At 38.7% G+C, this 21753-nt stretch overlaps 2 protein-coding genes and 1 long non-coding RNA gene across 11 annotated transcripts in view; 2 read left to right on the top strand and 1 right to left on the bottom strand.

The window, feature by feature from the left end:
* Positions 1-5362, bottom strand: part of LOC122990342 — a 41835-nt gene extending 36473 nt beyond the window's left edge. For 5 of the 6 annotated variants that reach the window (XR_006405320.1, XR_006405324.1, XR_006405321.1 and 2 more), the window contains exons 1-4: positions 5276-5362; positions 3138-3229; positions 2416-2484; positions 1727-1824 (exon numbers count right to left, since the gene is read on the bottom strand). This is a non-coding gene — a long non-coding RNA (uncharacterized LOC122990342). Of the gene's footprint in view, positions 1-1726; positions 1825-2415; positions 2485-2978; positions 3230-5275 lie in introns of all 6 variants that reach the window. The other variant, XR_006405325.1, reaches the window with a different exon arrangement.
* On the top strand, positions 4-4498 carry si:ch211-255i20.3 (transmembrane emp24 domain-containing protein 11). The gene is made up of 5 exons (XM_044363670.1): positions 4-1817; positions 2422-2513; positions 3097-3222; positions 3393-3539; positions 3732-4498. The coding sequence occupies exons 1-5, from the start codon at positions 1688-1690 to the stop codon at positions 3879-3881; spliced, it is 645 nt and encodes a 214-aa protein (XP_044219605.1). The 5' UTR covers positions 4-1687; the 3' UTR covers positions 3882-4498.
* On the top strand, positions 4600-12818 carry LOC122990340 (probable E3 SUMO-protein ligase RNF212). Of its 4 annotated transcripts, none has more exons than XM_044363667.1 (13): positions 4600-4677; positions 5259-5375; positions 6083-6144; positions 6289-6363; positions 6605-6661; positions 6955-7013; positions 7119-7178; positions 8100-8164; positions 9169-9229; positions 10548-10590; positions 10755-10809; positions 11804-11873; positions 12422-12818. In XM_044363667.1, the coding sequence occupies exons 2-13, from the start codon at positions 5267-5269 to the stop codon at positions 12576-12578; spliced, it is 873 nt and encodes a 290-aa protein (XP_044219602.1). In that variant the 5' UTR covers positions 4600-4677; positions 5259-5266; the 3' UTR covers positions 12579-12818. The 4 variants fall into 4 exon arrangements, with proteins under 4 accessions (XP_044219602.1, XP_044219601.1, XP_044219603.1 ...); XM_044363666.1 differs by lacking the exon at positions 4600-4677 and adding an exon at positions 4686-4832; XM_044363668.1 differs by lacking the exon at positions 4600-4677 and having other exon boundaries at positions 5290-5375; positions 6294-6363.
* The last annotated feature ends 8935 nt before the right edge of the window (positions 12819-21753 follow it).

Here is a 21753-nt window from a genome sequence, read left to right as displayed (position 1 = left end):
GGGACGATGAACACAACACAATTTGAAACAGACAGAAACATGGCTTATTTTCTGAACGATATCAGCGTAAATATGTAAACCAGATAGAGCCACTTATAGCCCCCCACGCCCCTTCCTACGAAACAATATAGGAACCATACTGTAGATGACAGATTGAAGAGCGATGAGAACCTAACATCTGGAGTATGATGGACTCCCTTCCGCTTTGAATGATGCAAAAGAAAGTTACTGAGATAGAGAATGAGGACAAACAGGAGAGGAGTGGGTCTAATTTATGTTATTTCCTTAACAGTTTCATCAACTAAGTCTCAGACAGTGACAGTGTATACCCAATATTATATATGACTTGTTTTGGTATGCTTGCAATATAGGGGAAAATAAATCAAAATATACTGTTGTTTAGAATATACAGCAAACATCAAGAGCAATACTCTTGCCACAAGATAAATGTTATAAATGCTTTCAAAATGGCAGGAGGAAATACTGAATGAACTGACATGATGAGTGACAGGTGGCTGTACGTGGTTCACAGTGAAATACAAATTATCAGTCATTTGTTACAAGGCATGTTTTGTCATGAAGTAGCAAGTTGGAATTTTGAAATTAACTAGCCAGAGTGGCATTTGATTTAGCATTGACACTTTCTGTGAAACTACTGTGTGGGAGGAGAAGGAGATCTGATATTTTGCTTAGTTGCTCAACTTTTACAGATGCTAAATATGAGAGGGGTTTATTCGGTGTGTGGGTGTAGGGGGTTTACTTTATAAGTGACCTCATCTAAGGTAAGCATATGGTAGTCATCTATTGTATGCAATGGTTTGAATTACATTTTCCACAGGAACTGAGGTGGAGTTTCTTTTGTACTGTGGTAACAGAGTGACCTTGGTAATCTTTACTGTGTCAGAGGTTAAGAGGTGAACAACATATTTTAAAGGTAGGGGTAAAAAATTTTTTTAAAATTTGTCTAATTTGACAAGGTTAAGCATCGATCACTATACTATAGTAATGTGGTTGTACATATTTTTGCACTGGAGTTTTTTAGAGGGACAATAAAAGCTGATAAAAACTTGCTCATTCCTCTTGCGTCTTGTTGAAAGTAATGTTTTATCCCTTAGCGCATATTTCAACAGTTTCCATTTAGTGTAGTAAATGCAGATCAGCCACATTGCCCATGTGGTAGAAACAAGTCTACTGCGGCAATAAAATGTTTTATACCAGGACTCAAATCTCTCACATTAATATACACTAATTGGTGGACATTTTCAGTATAATGACAATGGAAACTGCTGCATATGCCAAGAATGTGTCACTGTGCTTGTTCCTACCTTCATGCTGAACAAACAGGTCATACTGTCAGATACTGTGTATCTGGTACAAGCGGTCAGTCCCACTCAATCACTAGTCTCAACAGCTTTGCTATTGGCTCCCAGGTTAACCAGTCAAAAAACCAGCAGAATGTCTCGTCACACAAAACAGCACCTGTGAGTTTCTCACACTAAATCTTTCCCCCTTGCAGCCTCTCACTTATAATATATATTCTATTGGATGCAGGTATTTGGCTGTACTCAATGAAAAATAACTAAATCTTGACTTAGCATTTGCAGATCTATAAAAAGTCGTAACTACAGGCCAAACATTTTGTCGCTGTCAGGAGTATTGGAATTTAATAGCTCATTGTTAACTGAAAATGGGTTTGCGAGGTACTGGCTTTCTCCTCCAGTGTTACCTGATGCTGGCAGCAGCCATGTATTTTGATCTTGGGGAACAAGAAGAAAAATGCATCATTGAGGAGATTCCTGAAGACATGCTGGTGACTGGTGAGTCCTGGAAAGGGAATATTGCCCCTGAGTGTCGTTCACAGTCTCAATGGTAGCAATAAATGCGGAATTGTATTTTGAAAAGTTGTGAAATGTCATTTGATTGTTGAATCACACAGTAATGTTGCTGTACATGAACTTCCATGATATTACATGTATGTCCGCTTTACGTCATTTAATAGTAAGTGCAAAGGGCATATATAACTTGGCTTGTCCATTAATCAGTGTCTTCTATAATTAGATTGCTCTGCATTTCAAAAACAGTGAAATCAGCTCCACTCATTGTACACAGATAGAAAAAGAAAAATGTTACATGTAAATTGCAAGGTGATTAAAAGTGTTTCGGGAAAGTGCTACGGCTTTTGTGTGCTTGTGCAACTTTTGTTTCAACAACATGTCGAGTATATAATAAAGACTAATATCTATGAACATTGTATATTATGAATTACAGTATAAAGCCCGATATAAAATGCATAAATTGAATTTTCTCCTCATGCTTAATCTAATCATTATCCCAAATGTCACAGGCTTTGTGCTGACCTTGACTGCTACTGTGTGTGATTGTGTATGCATATGTTCTCGTGTGGGTGTCTCTTACCCTCAGGATATTTCATGTTGGAGCCTTGGGATTCGAAGACCTTCACCCACTCCCCTCACCTTGGCGTCACTGTGACAGTCAGAGACCCAAACCATGAGGTATTGGACTCACAGGAAAGGTTTATCACTAAGCCAGAGTCACACAAACATGTGTGTGTTGATACACTAGAACATGTGCTGTCTGGTTTCTCCATCCAAAACAAACACAAACAAGGCTGAAAAGCATTTGAATGCAGTGTCATAAAGCTTAGTGGTGCATGGTTTGATTGATGACTTCGAGCATAATCATTTACAGGATTTACATCTTACAGCAAGCCTGTAACTACTAATGTACTATTTTATTATTGTCTTGGATCTCCAGCACAGAAAAATGTTTTATGGTCCAGAGAATAAGTCAGTCTATGAAATTACATTTGAATGCCAAAAAACGTGAATGAACATCAGTGAGACAATCTGACAGCTATATTGGATAGGTTTTACTCAGTTTTTATAGTTTTCATTATATCATCGTTGGCTCTACCTCAGCACATGTATAGTAAATCTAAAAACAAATAAAATTTTAACCTGGGAATAAAGTTGCATTCTTGTCATTAGAACAAAGAGAAGAAACAGAACCACGTCTGATGTTTCTGATCCTTAGATGAAGAAATGTTGGCTTGACAGTGTCTTTCTTGCTCCCTAGGTTGTGATGTCCAAACGTTACGGTAAATTTAGTAAATTCACCTTCACAGCTCATGCCTCCGGTCAGCACTACCTTTGCTTTCAAACCAACTCCACAAGGTTTTCTGTCTTTGCTGGAGAAAGGCTGGTGAGACCTGATGACACACACAGAAAATGTATTCATAACAGAGAGAAAGATGTAGGAATACATATAGTACACCTAGTTTAAGCACACTGATGACATTGTTAAAATTTTGCCATGACTAAGCAGAGATTGTTGAAAATAATCCCTGAATTTTCCCCCGTTTTGCTGCACAGAAGTTACATTTGGATGTTCAGATGGGAGAGCACTCAATTGACCCCAACGTTGACAGGACCAAACACAACATGGAGAATCTGGAGATCACCCTCAGACATCTCATTGATCAAATAATGTACATCACAAAGCAACAGGAGTACCAGAGGGTAAATAAGAAGCATTTTTACTGTCTTGGCTGCAAAGGTGACAATCTCATGACATGACAATAGCGGTGTTCACCTACATCGTCATAGGTCACAGGAAAGGATAGCGGTAGCGTAGTACCAGTTTATATAATGAGAGTGATTGACTTAAAGTCTGAGCCTCATCTTTTTTTTTTGTCCCCTCCTTTCATTCAGGAAAAGGAAGAGACGTTTCGTCAAATCAGTGAGGACACCAATAGTAAAGTCTTGTGGTGGGCCGTGGTGCAGACCTCCATTCTGCTATCGGTTGGTTTCTGGCAGATGAAACGACTTAAAGACTTCTTCATCGCCAAGAAGCTGGTCTGATGACAACAACTGACCTGTCCATGCTGTACCTGTTCACTTCATCGCATGTACTGCCCATTCTTGTACCAGTGCGTACTACTATGTTGTAGCTTGCAACAATGACACCTTATGGCTAGAAATATCTGAACTACAAACTCCCATTACCAAACAACCAGTGACATAGATATAGGGAGGAAAAGTGTGAAAACTACTGTATGTAAAATTAAATTAAAAAAAAAAAAAAAGTATTGTAAGCATGTAAGAGATATCAGTCAACAATGCTTTGGTTGTGTATCTTAAACATGATAATAATTCAATTTAATTACAAGTAGACAATGTGACCAAATGCTACTGTATTTACATAGCGTATTTCATTCTTTGTGCATAACTGTGTCCCTAATTAATTAATTAATTAATTAATGGTCAGTAAACCAGGTTTGAGTTCGCTGCAACCTTGTTTAGTCTGGGCTAATATGAACACCACAAGGTTATACATTTCTGTTAAAGTATGTTAATAACTACAGTTTTGTTCACGTCGTCGCTCTGAAATGAGCAATTTTGCAAAAAGTTCACAGGAATTTACAGGACAAATACAAGTGTAAGCAAACGCTTTACAATAAAGGTTTGAATGAAAACTAGCCTATTTTGGGTTTATTTCTGATTTATTTCTGAGTATGAACATTCAAGCAACTTACTTCACGTTCAAATTATTTAACTTGTGAATAAATATGTCTTTACCATTTAATCTCACAGAGACTTGGAGCGTAACAGCCATATAGAGCCATCTAACGTATACGTAGACGTTAGTTATATGGAGGTAAGTTAGCTAACCTAGCTAACATTTAGCATTAATGTAACTGACGTCGTTATGTGCTGGTGGACAAAATTCACCATAGTCAATATGCAGTTGGTCTGACAGTTTAAACGTTATTTCTGATTAATTCATTAATTAACTGAAGAAAAGGAAAGCTGGTAAGCTTATAATAAGAATTTAGCTTTTTTAGTTAGGACATAATATCGAGAGCTGCTATGATCAACTGATTTCAGACATAGCGTTAGCTTCCTCCGATCAGTTAAGTTATAGAGTTAGCTTAGCGTCACTTACCTTTACCTACTACGGGATAAATCCAGCTAATGTTAAGTAACTTTAAAACAATAAATTTACTTTCTGTGTATCTGAATTTATTAAGAGGTTAGCTGTGTTATTAAGTTGCCCTAAACAGAAACGGTTTTAAAGGATGTAATGCTAACGTTATTTAATGTGACAGCTGTAACAACGCTGCCACTTAGCTGAAACTGTTGACCATAATAAATAAAGTCCCTCTCACTAACAATAAGTGTTAGCCTTAGGAAAGTTGCAGGCTGGTAAACCTAAAGGTAACCTTATCTTTTCTGCAGGTGTGCAAATGTCTTACTGGATTTGCTGCAACTCCTGCTTTCTGTCCCCCAGTGCTGACCGCAGACTGGCTGTGACATCCTGCGGCCATGTAATCTGTAGTGTTTGCTATCAGAAAGGTAGATACAGATTCACATTACTGATAAAGTGATGTTGGGATGTTGAGGATATATTTCTGAGAATCAGATCTGCTCCTGGGAAGGTGAAAGCGTGAGTAAACAGGGACATCTGTTGGACTTCATGTGATACTGCAGAGCTGATCACACAGGCAGCCAGGAGTTTTTAACTAAACTTTTCCATTACCAAACCCCCTCAGATAGACACAAACAAACTCCCTCTTAAATTGTATTTCCCGAAGGATCCATATTTGAGTATTTGCTGTCAAATCGAGTTTGATTTTGCTCATTATATTACCATGGGAAGAAGGAAATCTCTCATCCAGCCATACTCCATCACTGTAATATCTTCAGATTAAATAAATTGCAGCATTTATCATTTGATTAGTCCCTCGAGTACTCTTGGGGGACCCTTGATCCCAGCTTGATGCCAGTTGGGAGCCACTTATTACATTTATAGGCCACTATGTTTCTGATGGGTCTCATCTCAGTTAAACTCTCAAGAGTTTAATAATATTTACAGTGGGTCTCTGAGATAGACCCACGGGGAGGCACATAATATATTTTGGTCTCAGGCTAAAACATGTTTACTTTAACATTGTGTTCAGTTCTTGTATTGAATTTTGGCTGTATGTGTCTTCTATTTGATATGAGCCTAGGGGGACTATGCATTTTTTTATTATTATTATTTTGTACTTTTCTGCTTTCAGGTAAGCAAGACAAGTGTTTAATATGCGATGCCAAATGCCAAGTATCACCTCTCTCTGGCAAAGTAAGCATCTTATATTTTTCTTCTTTTTAAGTGACATATTCTGGTGGCTTGTCTGCACAACAACAATTTAAAACTTTATAAACAGATTGATATCATTTTATAACCCTACTATCAGCACACTGATGAGACATGTCTTTGTTTCAGAGCAGCTCTGAGGTGAAGGCCCTGTTCTCTGACATCAACGTTGTGGCAAACAAACACTTAACGGAAATCAGCAAAGTTTGGTCATTTTCTTGCTTCACATCACATGGCTGAACAAACAGATGGTTGCTGACTTTGGGACATGATAGTGTTAGGATGCAATTGTTAGGATACTTAAAATATCAACAGCAGACTGTTACTCAATTTAAAATGCTTTGTGTGCTAAAAGCTTTGTAAAGTTATTCATATGTGCATATATATGTGTATTTTTATGTGATTTATTTCAAATATTACATAATGTTGTCTTCCCTTTCCTCAGGTTTTAATGTTCCAGGCAAGACATCAAAAGAGACTGTTGACTTACTACCAGCAAAGGGTAGGAGATGTCTTGCTGCAGTGGATGTTTATTGATGTGTATGTGTGTGTCTTGTCTTGCTTTTCTTCATCTGGCAGGTTATTGACTATATTTTTGAAGTTTATTGCTTTTCAAAAAATACTTTTAGATGTAGAAAACCTGTGATATTAAATTTTTAACCCACCAACCATGTTGAAAGGATGATTTAATTAGTTTCTTGCGCTACTAAATGCCTTCTAAAATGGATATACTAAATGCTACTGAATATATATTTGCACCAGCCTTAATACTGCATCATTAACCAACAATTACAGAATGGGAAACTAGAGGATGTGTTAGTCAAGATGAAGCAAGAAATGCAGCAGATGACAAAGTAAGTTAAACCAGCAGTATGTGTGATGTATTTTCACATGTCTTTCTTAACTTAAGTTCATGAAAAGTTGGCTACCTTTCTTAGTTTTCTTTTTTCCTGTCAAAGGAAGCTGAATGAACAGAGTGCCTACATCACTAAGCTGGAAAACTCTCTTCAGCATCAGAGGTACAACATAATCCAATCAGATACACACATACATCCTGAAGTTCTGATAATGGAAATTACAGTTATCACCCTCAAGATTTTAGCCTTCTTCACTTAATTGAAAATGTTTTAGTGTAACCAGTGTGCTTGTAAATTTGACTAAGTTTAAATACTTTAACAGCCATTATGCTGGGTGATCAGCCATTCTTTAACTCTTTAACAATATCATTCAAGTCTTTAACAGTTCCACAAACTAGATTACCTTAAAAAATATGTTTGCTTATCATCATCATTCTATCAATCATGTTGCCTCCTTCTTTCACATAGGATTGAGTATAAAGCATCATATGTTGTACTGCATGGTCATGCCTCAGTGATTATAATTTTTGTGAAATAAAAGAGTGAAAGAAAGCTAAATGAGGATCTATGGAGGCAGTTAGACCTGCAATTATTTGGAATTAAATGCTAATGTGTGTTTTCTTTGGGATTGGAAGCACCTTAGCAAGTTATTTACAACTAGCTGGGTGTTATACCTCCTCTTACACTAGGTGTCACTCCTGGCACATCTACTCCAGGCCTGTTAATACCAGTCCTGAAACAGTGTAACGGGACAGGTTTTTAAGTTGCCAGAAAAGCTATCTTTAAGTACTTGAGTACAAGTTGAAAGAACCTGAAGATCTCAATCACTCACCCACAGTATTATGTGTGAGTACTGCAGCTTTTAAATGTTGTGTAAAATACAACTAAAGGTAGACATGCTTAAAGAAAAAAACCCTTTGATTCAAATTTCACGTAAGAAATACATTGTTTGGCTTGAGGTCACCCTGAGGGGATAAGGGTCCTTAGTTATTACCTTATTCAAGGATTTAAACTGACAACTATATTATATCAACTCTGTTACTGGATTGATACATCTTGGTTTTTTTTCCTGTTCTCATGCAGTGCCAAAGCTTCATCAGGGTGTCAGATGAGCCACAGTTCTCATACTCCAGGAGTACATAAGACGGGTAAATAACAATTTCATAATTGTATTGGTCATAAACACAAACACTCTGTGTTGTGTCTGGCACCATATTAATGTGTTTTTTATTTACATAAACAAAATATATAATTGTAGTGTACTTATGCATGATATACAGTACATGTACATACTATACAATACTGTTCAGTATTGTGTATTCCTGTGTACTACCTAAAGTAGGGCTGTAGTCAAGACCACTTAAGTCCAGTCTGAGACATGTCCAAGTCTGACCAAATCAAGTCAAGACCAAGTCCAAATCAAGACTGAGATCAAAAACACAAAAAAGTTCCCCTTCGAAATTCTTCATTCTGTTGTGTTACTGTTGTTCATAGTGAGTCACTGTGATACTCAAGTGGAAACAAGGTAAATCTGCCTCAATAGTGCGTTTTTTGCTAAAATTGTTTGACCAAAGATGACAACAAGCGAGATCATTGACCAAGACAGAGAAAAATTCAACATAATAGGAAAAGTATGGTGATCCAGACTCACAAATATGACAGTACTACAGCTCTGATTTTAAGTCAAGCGGGAAGCTCAAACAGCAGTCCACAAACCAATGGGTGACATCACAGTGACTACGTCCATATATTTACAGTCTATGTTTTAAGTGTACAAGATCACTTAAAGAAATACAAATAGACTACATCCTTGAATTTTTACATAACAGGATTCAACATTGAAACTTGTTGTGTTGGTCAAGTCTGGCCAGTATGACTACAGCCGGTTGCATGATGTCTCTTTTAGTAATCCTGGTAAGAAAATGCACAGCCATGCATGATGGGCTAGTGGCAGGAAGAAAAGGCAAAGTCAGCAGATTTATGTAGCAAGACCAGAATCTCCAGTGAAACTGTTCCATTTACAACAATTTAGTAGCCTCATCACTGCACCTTGTATATTCATAGATTCATTAGATAACCACTAATGTCTCTTCATTAATAATAGGAGACAGTGGTTGTTAATGGTGTGTTACTCTTTCTTGTTTTCCTTCAGTCCTACAGATCCCATATAACTCCCCAATGTCCCTTTCAAGACACTCTTCAACTACCAATGTGTGAGTATTATCCCTTTCTAATTTTTCACTATATCTATTAACATCATTAACGTTCTCTTTTTCTCTGTTGATCTTTGATTTGCTCTGCCTTCACCACATGCTTTGTGTTTTTTTTTTTACTTTGCCCTCCTTTACCTAGCACCATACCCCAGACCTTATTAGATAAGAGAGAGAGAATGTAGGAGGTATTTCACAGAGCAAACAAGCTGTATCCCGGGTTCAGCCCCCATGTCTTATGTTAGCTTTAGCTGCTGTATAGCTTTGCCCTGCCCTGCGGCTATCTACACATACACACCTGAATAAGCTAAGCTTTGCTTGGGTTTAGTCAGGAATCCCTATTGGGTTTCCTAGACACCGTTGACACAGGATTGATTGGCTGCCCGAGTTTAATAGTGCAAATGTTGTTTTATCCCCAGCGCCTTTAGATTTTTCTACTGACCGAAAACAGTGTAGGTGATGGATAGCAGGACATTAACCCCATTTTTAGTGTTACTACCATTCCAGCAGGGTTGATTCATTTTTGATTTAAAGACTTAAAAAGTAAATTGATGATTTATTTACTGATAGAGCTGTCATGCAAAGCAATTTTGGAACATAAGAAGCTAAATGGATTTTAATAGCAACATGTCTCATTTTACTGTGTCTTGCAGTGCTTTATAGTTTACTTGTAGTAGTTGTAGAAATTTGATTAAGTCTCACAAAATTCACGAGTTTCATTTAGAGAAGCCTCAAGCCTCTTGGTATTTCGCAGGGTTTCTCAAGTTTTGGAGAAACTAACCTAAACAAACAAGTAATATATAATGAAGAAACAAGACTCCAATATTATAATAATTATTCATCATAATACTAGTCTTAGAATCATATTTTTCAGAAAAGCAATGAATACATTTTTACTGTGTAGATCAACTGGTGTTGAGCTACACTTTACACTGCATTATTTCTGAATTTCATAAAAGTGCATTTGAAAGACATAGAAGTATCTCACTCTCACTTGTTTCACAAAATAAGACATTTTGAGCCACTGTATGAGACTGAATGGCCTTTTAGATTTACATTTTGTTAGTAGTGGATTGAGCTCAAAATACAGTATGATTATTGTTTTTGATTTGGGTAAATAATTTACTGAAGTGTGTGGGGAAATGGATTTTGCATTCTCCTTAAAAGAGAAAGTGTCAGTATTTCACATAATGGATATTACACTTTGGAATATATAGAAATTTTGCTTGGTGTAAATAAAAACAAAAAGCTCAGGCACCACTGCAGTGCTCAGCCAACTGAATGCAACAGGACTAATGAAGTGTGCTCTCCTGTCTGGCAGCGCTGAAAACATGGAGGTGGATGAAAGGAGTCTGTTCAGGAAGGTGAGTTGCATTATAGTTTTAACACAATACCTGAGCTCTGTGAAGAACATACAGCATTGACGTTTAATTTATGACTTAAGCACATGGAGAATAAAAGTATTGAAAGAACAAGCAAATAAAAAGCCACGATTTGCGATGTTCCTCTCTGTGTGTCTCTCTTTCAGACTAACAGTATCCCCAGACTGTCGTTAATCAGTCCTCCACAAGATGGACGAATGGGTATGTGCTTTACTCTGCCTGTCATAAAACATTTGTTTTTGGTATTATCTATAGGAAGAACTGTAGTCTGTGTCTGCATAGAGCATTATGCCAGTAAATTTAGGTTTAGTGGTTTGACACCCCCTTTGTATACACTGAAGACACACTGGGAAATCTCATGTTATGCCACCTAGGATATAATACAATCAAGCCTCTGTGTCTCTTTTGTCTCTCTCTGATCAAGGTATGTGTCTAGAATTGCACATTCATGAATGAGGTGCCACACTGAAACAGATGTAATCACACTGTAATCATCTGACAAAACCATCCTGTAACTCAACCGTGTTTTGGGGTTATAGACCTCACGGTTGACCACCCACAGTGATTAAACTAATACAGATGTTGTCTGTTGTTATATTTAGGATTATATCTGCTGAGTTCCACCTCTTTCATTATGTGATTTAGTCCCTTAAGGGATTTGACCTCCGTTGTGGGGAATAAATTAGGTGACAGCCCTCAAATGCTGTTAGGATTATGTAGATACTCATTATATTTGTGTGAGTGTTTGGTTAAATAAATACTGTATCGAAGAAAATCATAATATTTAACCAGCAGCGGATTGATTGGACTATTTAAAATGCTTTAGATTTTATTTAGTTTATGGTTATTTCAAGATAAGGATGACATGTGCCATTTATTATAGAGCTAACTGTATGCCAGATTTGTGTACATGCCAGAGATGTTTTTCCCCTTTTGGGTCGTAACCTCCACTGTAAGCTTGTGTGAAGTGAATACCGTGAGATACTAATTACTCTGGAAAATGACTCACCCATTTATTTTACCCTCCTTGAGGATTTTGCAAATAAAACTTGCAGCAAGCTCATCTTAAGATGAGACACATAAGCCTGTAATGACCCTGAAATATCTCATGCATTTTTAAAACCATTGTAAGCCATTATCATCTGCATGACTTGTGTGAAGCATTAACCATGGATCTGTTCGGTGTTATGTTTAGGCACCATCCCTCACAGATCATCTAATCAAAACATATTGGCCAACCACCCAGCACGCTCAGCCATAGTCAGGTGACTCATTTCATTCATCACAGGCATCATGTTAATGTCAAACTAATGCAGAATAATCCTAACTTTCTGCTAAACCTTGACACTGTGAGCAACTTGGCCTTACAAGAGGCTGCAAATGCATGAATATAGCTGTCCATAGTCGAATGGCTACATTTAATAAAATTATTTGATTTTGTAAAATGACGCAGTGTGTGTTGCTGTTCTACAAGCATCATATTTGACATGCAAAATTGTTGTGTTTTAAGTAAAAGGTTTAGAGAATTTGGAAACTTGGATCAACTTCATATTGATTTTGGTCTGACTACTGATGACCATCATGTGGCATCAGAAGCACCCTGCGTGCGTGGCCTCTCTGGTTAACCTTGATTGGAAACAGTTTTTTGGAACAGCCTGGAGCTGAAGAGAACATCTCTCTCTGAAACCATTATTACAGGAGTAACCTTTTGTTTTCATTATCTGATGATGTTTCTTGTAGCGTAAATGTGGATTAAAAGTTGCTATTTCAAGAATTCGCTGAAATACACCTACACCCTCCTCTCCCCTCCCAGTCGTTTTCAGGGAACGCCGATGACCCCAGATGTTTCATATGGCCAGACTTCTGGGTGGAAGTCTCCCATCTTCAAACCTCCGCCCTCCTTCAGACACTCATCTATGTCCTCCCTGGTCTGCCCCCCCTCTTTAACAAACACTCACACACACACTTAAACTGTCACAAAGCCTCTAGAGGAACTACACCTGACCACCGACGTCTTTCTAGAGGTATTTATGTCTCTCACGACCAAAAATGAGTCACCATCCTGTTCGTATGTTGTGTTTTAACAACCTTGAATTCACAAGTAAAATTAAATGTATTCACCTTGAACCTATACAGTGTATTGATAACTCAGATTTTATGCTGTTAAATTGCAAGTTTAAAACAATTAAACTGATAAAATAATGATACAAGCCTTGTTCCTGTTTTCTGACTTCACTTTCACCCTGACATCATACTGCAGACATCCAGATGAAATCTAGTGCAATTATCTCTGTGTTGGTGACTGGTCATGTAGTCACAGGTCATTTGTTTACGTAATCATTTAACTGAGTTGTTTTGAAAGTGAATTACTTTTCAATAATCCAGCAGAGAGACCTACAGGCCAGCAGAGACTTACAAGCCTTTAGCCGAAGGCACAGTTTGACGTGATGCTCGCTTTGCTACACCAGCACCTGTTCAATTTACAAAGATAAACTGGGATTATATACACAAAAAATGCCCATTTACTGGATTCTACAAGAAGACAAGAGAAGTCTTAAAGGTTGACAGAGTCATACTCCAGAAAGCCTTTGGGCACCAGTACTGTAGTGAAAAAAAACCCCCCTCAACAATAGCTTGAGCTATCCCAGCCTGCTGAATGTAACATCTGACTTGTGATTTCACCCTCAAATGTGTTACAAAACAGCTGCAAGTGAAGGCAAAGAAAAGTGTAGCCATATAGAAACATGATATCACCTGAAGTCATCTCCGCAAAGAAAAGCTGATGCGATGAAGCGGGTGGCGAGGACGGCCTGATGTGTTCAGACAGGTAGATTCTCTGTTTGTCGACCTGCGTTTCTTTTTTTTTTTTTCCTCTATTGTCCCTGGTTGTCAGGGTGGTGAATGGTGTCTATTGAAGAGGGCTCAGGTGTGACTGTGTGTGTGTGTGTGTGTTCTAGGTCTGTGCACGCAATATTCAGGCACTTACTAGCGTGTGGGTGTATGTGAAGTTAGGGTATTGTAGAGAATCAGTAGGCCTGATCCTCCTCTGTGCTCCAGTGGGATTTGAACTCGTTTCCTGTTTTTTAAGGTCCACTTAGAGAGAAATGGCTCCCTGAGGCAGACTAAGCTGTCATGGTGTCACACATTGACAGGGAGAAGACTAAATCAGAATAATCTCTCCCTCATGCACGCACACATGCTGGGTGATCTCTTGTTTAGCTTTCACAATACCAGCAATGAGGTATGTGTTGCACCTTTCTTTCTTTTTTTAAAAAAAAGTCACATAATTCTGGATATTTGTGGATCCCCAAACACTAAGATGTCTCTTTCTCCCTCTCTCTCTCTCTTTTTTTTATCTCTCTCTCACTTTCTCCTCTGCACACACACACACTCACACACACACCTCTGTATGGCTCCAGGCTGTACAAATGAGCCCTGCCACTTCAGAGAGCTAAAGAAAACTATTCTGATGTCAGTGGTAATTATTCAGCAGCGTGTTCTCACAGCTTGTCCACCTCTCTCTCTCTCTCTCTCTCTCTCTCTCTCTTTCTCTCTCTCTCTCTCTCTCTCTCTCTCTCTCTCTCTCTCTCTCTCTCTCTCTCTCTCTCTCTCTCTCTCTCTCTCTCTCTCTCTCTCTCTCTCTCTCTCTCTCTCTCTCTCTCTCTCTCTCTCTCTCTCAGTCTCTCCCTTTCCATCTCCATCTTTCTGTGTGTGAGAGAGAAGCTTCTAGCTTAATCTGATCCAGATTTCACACTTTGTCACTCAGTATTTCAGTCTTGAACCTTTGGTGCTGTAAGTGTAATCCCCTCCAGGCAAGACATGACATGAACTAAATGATTTCACACCGGAGCTATTTGTCTTTCTGAGTTGTGCAGAAAGTGTTCCTGTTGTAGGCCTACAGTGTATAATCTGTGATGCCCGTCACCTTTACTGTTTAACAGGCTGAAAACAGCAACAGAAGACTGATGAAGACCTTCTTGTTTGACAAGTAACAAAAAGGCAACAGGGAGGTTCATTTATATATTTATATTTATATCTCGATCCACCAAGAAACCAAAGGTACCAAAAGTAATTCCCATGGATCACAAGATAACTTTGAGGTGTCATTAGATGATTAACAAGATAGGAAAGAGGAATGAATAAATGTTTGTTGCACAAGATAATGTTTATTTTATTTTTTACTTGCTAAAGAGTTTTACCACTTCAAGATTTAACAAACTTTAAAGAGCAACTTAACCCAGAAAATCCCAGTTTTGCTGACCTCCATTGGTTTAACTTCTCACCTTGTTACAGTGGTGTAGAAGTGAAGTCCAGGTTGCGTCAGTACACTTTGACATCACTGTTGGCTGTGGTTCATCAGGTGCATCAGAGCACGCTTCTGACCACACCCAACCAGTCAGAGGTGAAACAGACTTTCAACCAGAGAGATCGAACTGGTCACACCTCATAGACGTACTCATATCTCACCTGTGACAAGTATGAATGACTTGGCAATAAGGGGTCACAAAAAGGTTGGAAACCAGTGCACTAGAGCATCCTGGTGCGTCATTTCCTGGAATTTACTCCATTTAAATCCAGACATGCTACAAAGCATTCCTCTTCCCCTGTTTGCTACTAGTGACCATCACACGGCAAAATAATTCATATATGACAACGACACAAAGGCCATCTTTTAAAAGATAAGGCTGGTGATATTCTCTAATTTTCTTGCTGTCAACAAATCACCCACCAACTATTAAAAACACATTACTGAGCCACAAAGTTGCACTGGGAGACATTTTCTATTATTATAATGAACTTGAGCACTGCAGTTTGTTTTGAGTCCGTCCCACAGACACTGTCCTGCTGCTAGAAATACATGCTAATGCACCAAGTTTATGTTGATCTGTAGATGAAAATGGTCCCCAAAAAGATACTGTTTATTCCTGTTTGGGCATTTGTATATTATTTTACTATACATAGCAATACTATATGATATTGCATACATTTGTCATATCATGATGGATATTGATATACCAAAAAATATGACAAAATATACCTTGATAGAAATTTCATTCATATTTCAAAGCCCTAGTATCATGACTATAAACCATTCTTTCAGTGGATGCCTCAATTACAGAAAAAAATGGAAATAAATTGGAGTTATCGTCCACTGAACTGAATTGACATTAAATTGATTGGCCTGTAGATGGCACTATAGTCTCTCAGCCTTTCATATATCATGATAACTTCAGTATGCATTCTTCTACTGTGTGTGTGAAGGCCTTTGGACCACAGCTGCCACTGATAGGGATCTACAGGATGAGGAAGGGACGCTTAGGAGGTCACATACACACACACACACACACACACACACACACACACACACATATACACATCTATTCACATCTGCTGCTTTTGTAGAGGGTGAAAAAGATGAGGTTGAGGAATTGTTGCACACACACATAAACACACGCGCGCGCAGTTATGTTGCATTTTAGAGGAAGAGAGCTGAATAGGGGTGGTTTATGAGTCAAAGAGGAACAGGTGAGGATGGGTGAGCGGGACCACTCGTATTGTTTTCAATGAGCTTTCACACACACACACACACACACGCACGCACACACAGGCATCCCACATGTGAAGGCAGGCAGGCTGCTGCCTTTGAAGGGGCCCGGCCTCCTTCAACTGTCCCATGCATGCTTGAGTGATGTCAGCACGGCTGTGGAAAGATTCCTTTCCTGTCATACATACACAGACACACACACACACATTTGCAGACACACAACGTCCTTATCACACACAATCTCTCTTCACACAACTCGCCTTGCCATTTTTACTACTTTCTCAAACAAATATGCACACACTCTTGCTTGCATAACACACACTGACTCTGACTTTCTTCCAGTCTTTTCCTCCTTACGCACACACGGACACACACTTGGCAGGATGTGCAGGGAGAAAAAGGGGCCGAAAGACAACACCGAGATTAGGAGGCTTTTGTCACGGCTCTGTGGCAGACTTTAAAGGCCTTGGCTCCCTTCCCCTCTGCCAGATTTCTTTCTTTTCTCACCCTGTCTGTCCACATCCCTCTCTTTTCACGGGGGGAAGGTAAACATTTGGTACAGAGGGACTGGAGAAAGGGAGGAAGGGAAGAAGAAGGGAGGGATGGGTGGAAGAGGGATGGAAGCCGCCTGTTGCCCCCTTTTAGCCTCTTTTTTTTGTGTTTTTGTTTTCCTAGTTTTAATGGCGGCTTTGTGGCTGTGTGGAGGATGAGACGAGAGGGAGAGGTATGCAAACAGAACAGCGCTTCAATGCCAGCCAGGTGTCTGTGTTGTTCCCATCTGTCTGTGTGTGTGTGTGTGTGTGAGATGCATTCATCTGTGCTTTTGTGTCTGTGCATCTGTCTGCAAACTTCCATGTGTAGCTGTGTGCACATGTTCCATATGCACTTTACTAAACCGTGTCAAACTCTTTCCCAGGTGATTGTGTGTATATATATGTAGGTGTCTTCCTTGGGTGTCTGCGTGTATGATTTTTCTCCCAGGTGTGTATGTGTGCGTGTGTGTGAGCCCTTCATGGTCACTGACTCCATTCACCTGAGTGGCCCTTTCACAGTGAAAAGGCGGTTGCCGGTAAAAAGCTTTTTGGACAGCTTCTCTTCATCACCAACCACAGCTGCTGTTGACTCAAGCGCCCAGGAATCTCCTCTATGGGTTCACACCCTTTTAACCAGCCAACCGCACACCAGAACCCTCCCCAAGCAAGAAAAAAAGGTCCTGCAAGACCACAAGGTCTAAAGGACAAAACATTTGCCCTGGCAGTGGACAAGATCTGTATCAAAATGCAACCACCTTATTGACTCTTATTGACTTACAGGAGAAATGTGGTTGCAACAGAGAATAGCATCTCATAAATCATCATTATTATGGATTAATCGCTCAAAAAAAGAGCAGCAAGCAAACACCAAAAACATCCTGAGAAAACAGGACTTGCAAAACCCAGTATACATCTAGTATCCACCGGTATAAAGCAATTAAAGACACATCAGATTATTTCCAGTTATTGAAAGTCAAACTATTTAAATTGCAGCTTAAGACAACCACTAAACAAGTATAAACACTTTTTCTATGCGAAACTAGTAGTATTTTCTGAAAGTTCATGTCAAAAGATAAAAAACTCTGTGACCTTAACCCAACAAAAGGTTCATCCTACATCTCAATGGCTCAGGAATGTCTTCAGTGAATTCACAGCCCTCTGCCAAGCCAGCCTCACAGTAGTACACATTGGAGCAGGAAGGTCTGCTAACCGCAAAAGCTGAAGGGCTACAGGATTCATTCTCAAAAAATTCCAGTCAAAAACTGACAGAGATGTTTAAAGCATTTTTTTTCTATTACAATTTATTTCCTTGTTTCAGTTCTTTAGAATCATTTTTAAGCATCTACCTTTAAGTTAAAGCACCCCTGGACAATTTTTCTGTGTTTGGGCTGTTGACATAATTTCACTTTTGACAGTGGGAGGTAAGAGATAAGGATTTCAGTGTTTTCATACTTTTTCAGTAAACCAACATTTCATCCTCTTCGATGTTCAGTGAGCAAAAATGCTTCTTAAATTACAAAGTATAAGGACTATATGTTTCATCCAGGTTGAACTACAGACATATTAAAATTCAATTTGTGCTGGAAAATCAAAAGAACGTAAACATTATTTTGTTGTTTTACATTATAACCAAAGGAGCACTAATAAGGTAATTTTAAGATTAAATATTATGCAGAATTATGGCTTTTCACATTATTCTAAATCATATAAAGATGCTAAGAGTATGTTTATATATTCTTCTTATTATTATTATTCTTTCTCCACACTTGTTTTTGAAATTCATACTTTAAATACGTCTTGTCTGTTTTCTACCAAATCTCCATGACATTCACAACATAAATAAGAATGTGTCCTTTCGGCTGTCTTGAGCCTGGCAGATCCCACCTTGGACTTTCATTATAATGAGGATGTAACCAGCCCGAGTAAAAGGGTTTCACTATTAATACATAACAAGCTCATTACATTTGATTAAATTGATTGAAAGGTACCTAACAATCCAACCACCGCAACAAGCTTCCCTGAACAAAAAGCCAAATCTCTGCAAGATGATTTCAAAATCTAGCAATTGAGACTGTGCACACAAAAATGTTCAATATTGAAAAATGGAAGAAATTCTCAAATGTTGTATAATAAAAAATGCTTCGGTCAAATATCCAATGGTTTATCCTTAACCAACATGCCTTAGATTAAAAAAAAAACAAAACAGCATATAGTCTTAATATTAGTGGTTACACAGTGGATTAGTTTGTGTTTTTGTTTCTAAATTATTTGGAGTCACTTGAGACTTCAAATACAGACATGCATGTTTTGAATGGATAATCTTGGCTCTTTTTTGTGTGTGCAACAGGATCCTTGGCCTGTTCATGTTTTATGTGTTTATTGTTGTTGCACTTTCTTGTTGATTTCTTGGCCTGTTGGAAAATATTCTCAACCAGACTTTTAAATAAAGGCTAAAAAAGTGAATACTTCTTTGTATGGAAAAACAATATAGTATATTCTTTGTTTGACATGAAGTAACTGAACGTTTTTACATTTATTGGAAGTGAAAGTCACTTTCAAAACAGCGGTTTTTGTTTCAGGTATCCAAATGACAAATCAGACAGACAAGACGGAAGGTACTGGGCCTCATTGACGTTCTTCTTCTCTTCCTGTTCTGCACATTTCTTTCCCTTCTCATTCTCCACTTCCACCCTCTTCACTGATTCCCCCTCTCCATTTTCTCATCTTCTCTCATCAGTGCAGAGCAGGGGTGAGCTCAACACATCTGTCAGCAGCTCAGCTCTGTGTCATCCTCCTCCTCCGCCCTGCTTTTCTTCATCTTTTCCTCCTCTTTCTGTCCTCCCCATCTTCCTCCCTCCGACTCTTCAAGTCAATCAAATTCACAGGAGATAACCAGGAACACAAAAAGGGCAGGAAAAGTCTAATCTCTGAGATAAGGAAAGAATGAGAGTTGAATGTCAAGGATGAAAACACCCCGAGAAAGTCAGACACAGATGCTGCCATGTACAGTATCTTTTATCAGCTCAGGTTTTTTTCCTGCTCTTAGCTCACATTTACAAAAATGTTGAGCGTAATATGTCTTTCACAGCTTTCCATCTTAAATATAATTACCTCTGCTATTTATCACTTGTGAAGCTCACCAGATGCATGGGACTCCGATGAATTTCAGGGATATGGAAATCCCTGGAATTAGTCATATAGTCATGAGTAACTGTTGACTTTGTTAAAACGTCAAAACCGCAAATTCCAGTGAGGTAGTTTTCTTCTCTGTATGTTTTCATTTTTCCGTTTCTTAAATTTCCTTTCCTTTCACCTCCATATTCAATATTCCCTCAATCGCTTGCTCAGTCTTTGACCTTACAAGCCAGTGAACAGTAATGGTACTAATTTACCATTAAAAAAACAAAAACAAAACATATTTGATATCTGATCAAACTTATGAAATTTTGAGAAATAAGGGAGACAAAGTGATTACAGATACATTTTGGGGAAATTTAATTTTGCTGTCCTTTCCTGTATAACTCTGTTTAAATAATGGATTTTAGTTTTTGCCTCATCTCTGAAAAATTATGTTCAAATTAAACTTTGGAATCAAAATCAATCATTTGAAATTTATTTAAAAAAATAAAAATGGCACTATCATATGAATGAATGCTTGTTATAAAGGTCCACCTCACTGGACTTTTATTGTTATAAACACCTAACATCTCGCAGCTCTTTCCCAGGTAAAAGCCGATGCTGTGCAGGAAGTAATGCATCTGGCATTCCTACTTGCAGCAATGCTGGTTATTTTGGAATAACAAGAGGAAGATCTGAGTGGGTAGTTTGACCATGGATGGATTACCGAACAGGGCCCAGTTTCCCAAAAGCATTTTAAGGCTAAAATGAGCGTGGCCCATGGACTTACAATGGGACTAAGATCATTTTAGCCTTAAGATGATTTTGGGAAACTGGGCCCAGGTCTGTTGGGCACAGGCCCAGCGGCCCAAGAGGTGCAGCCCTAATCAATAAATCTATATTAATAATGGTTCAAATGACTGAAATGTGACAGTGATCTAAACCCATAGAGAATTATTACCTGCCTCTACACTTCCTCTCAGCTCTATGGAGCATTTTAGCATCTTTGAGCTCATTGTTTTGGTTTTACAGTCAGCAGGTTGGTTCAGTCTCACCACACTCATCAATCTAGTTCCCTGCAGCAGAAAAAAAACTTAGATAAACCCACTGGATGCTACCTTCCCAGCACAAAACGATGGACAGACAAAATTAGCGACTAGCTGGTTAATGTAGTGGAGCATTTAGCAGCTAAGAGTTCAGATATTTCCCTCAGCAATGGATGGAGACCAAAAGGAGAGTGCATATTGGACCTAAATTTGTTGGGTGGCTGGAAATACAACTCCAAATGAACGCTAATGTTGCTCCATGTTTGCTGGTTGTGTACAGGCAGCGTGTTAGTCATATTGACTTACCCCCATGTGGCCAAAACAGTTATCAAAAAGCAATTTCGTACTATTTGTTTAATTTAATAATTTATTAACTACTTTAACATGTGTTGTTGGAAAGTCAAAGTGCTAAGTCAAAAAGTAGGGATGTTCTAGATGATCAGTGAAAGCCACCAACGCTCAAAAGACCAACTGAACAGCGTCACCTAAAGAATCTTCATTACTGCAAGTACAGTGCAGGAACACCAAACAAATATTGCTAAAAAACTGAAGTTGTTGTGGTTTACTCTTGCTCTCATGTCCTGCCCTTTTGCCAGCCTCCACCCTTTTGCCGTGCCCCATCCTTTCAACAGTGTTTTCTTTCATCATCTTCCTCTCCTAAATGAGTCAGAGAGGGAGAGAGACGCCGGGCCTTCACACCCTCCATCTGCACGCAATGCTTGTCCATCTGTCATCTCACCAGACAGACATGTTGACAGATGAAATGCCGGCTGCAGCTCTCAAAATTGAAGAGCTACAACTATTTAGAGAAGGACATTCACTTAAAGACAGTCCCCATGGCACTGAGAGCTATTGTTCTGAACTGGACTGCAATCCATCTCTGAGACAATAGTAAAGAACTCAA

The sequence above is a fragment of the Thunnus albacares genome, chromosome 10 (genome assembly GCF_914725855.1).
Source record: "Thunnus albacares chromosome 10, fThuAlb1.1, whole genome shotgun sequence".
NCBI classification, from domain to species: Eukaryota; Metazoa; Chordata; class Actinopteri; order Scombriformes; family Scombridae; genus Thunnus; species Thunnus albacares.
This window is presented reverse-complemented; position numbering and strand designations above follow the sequence as displayed.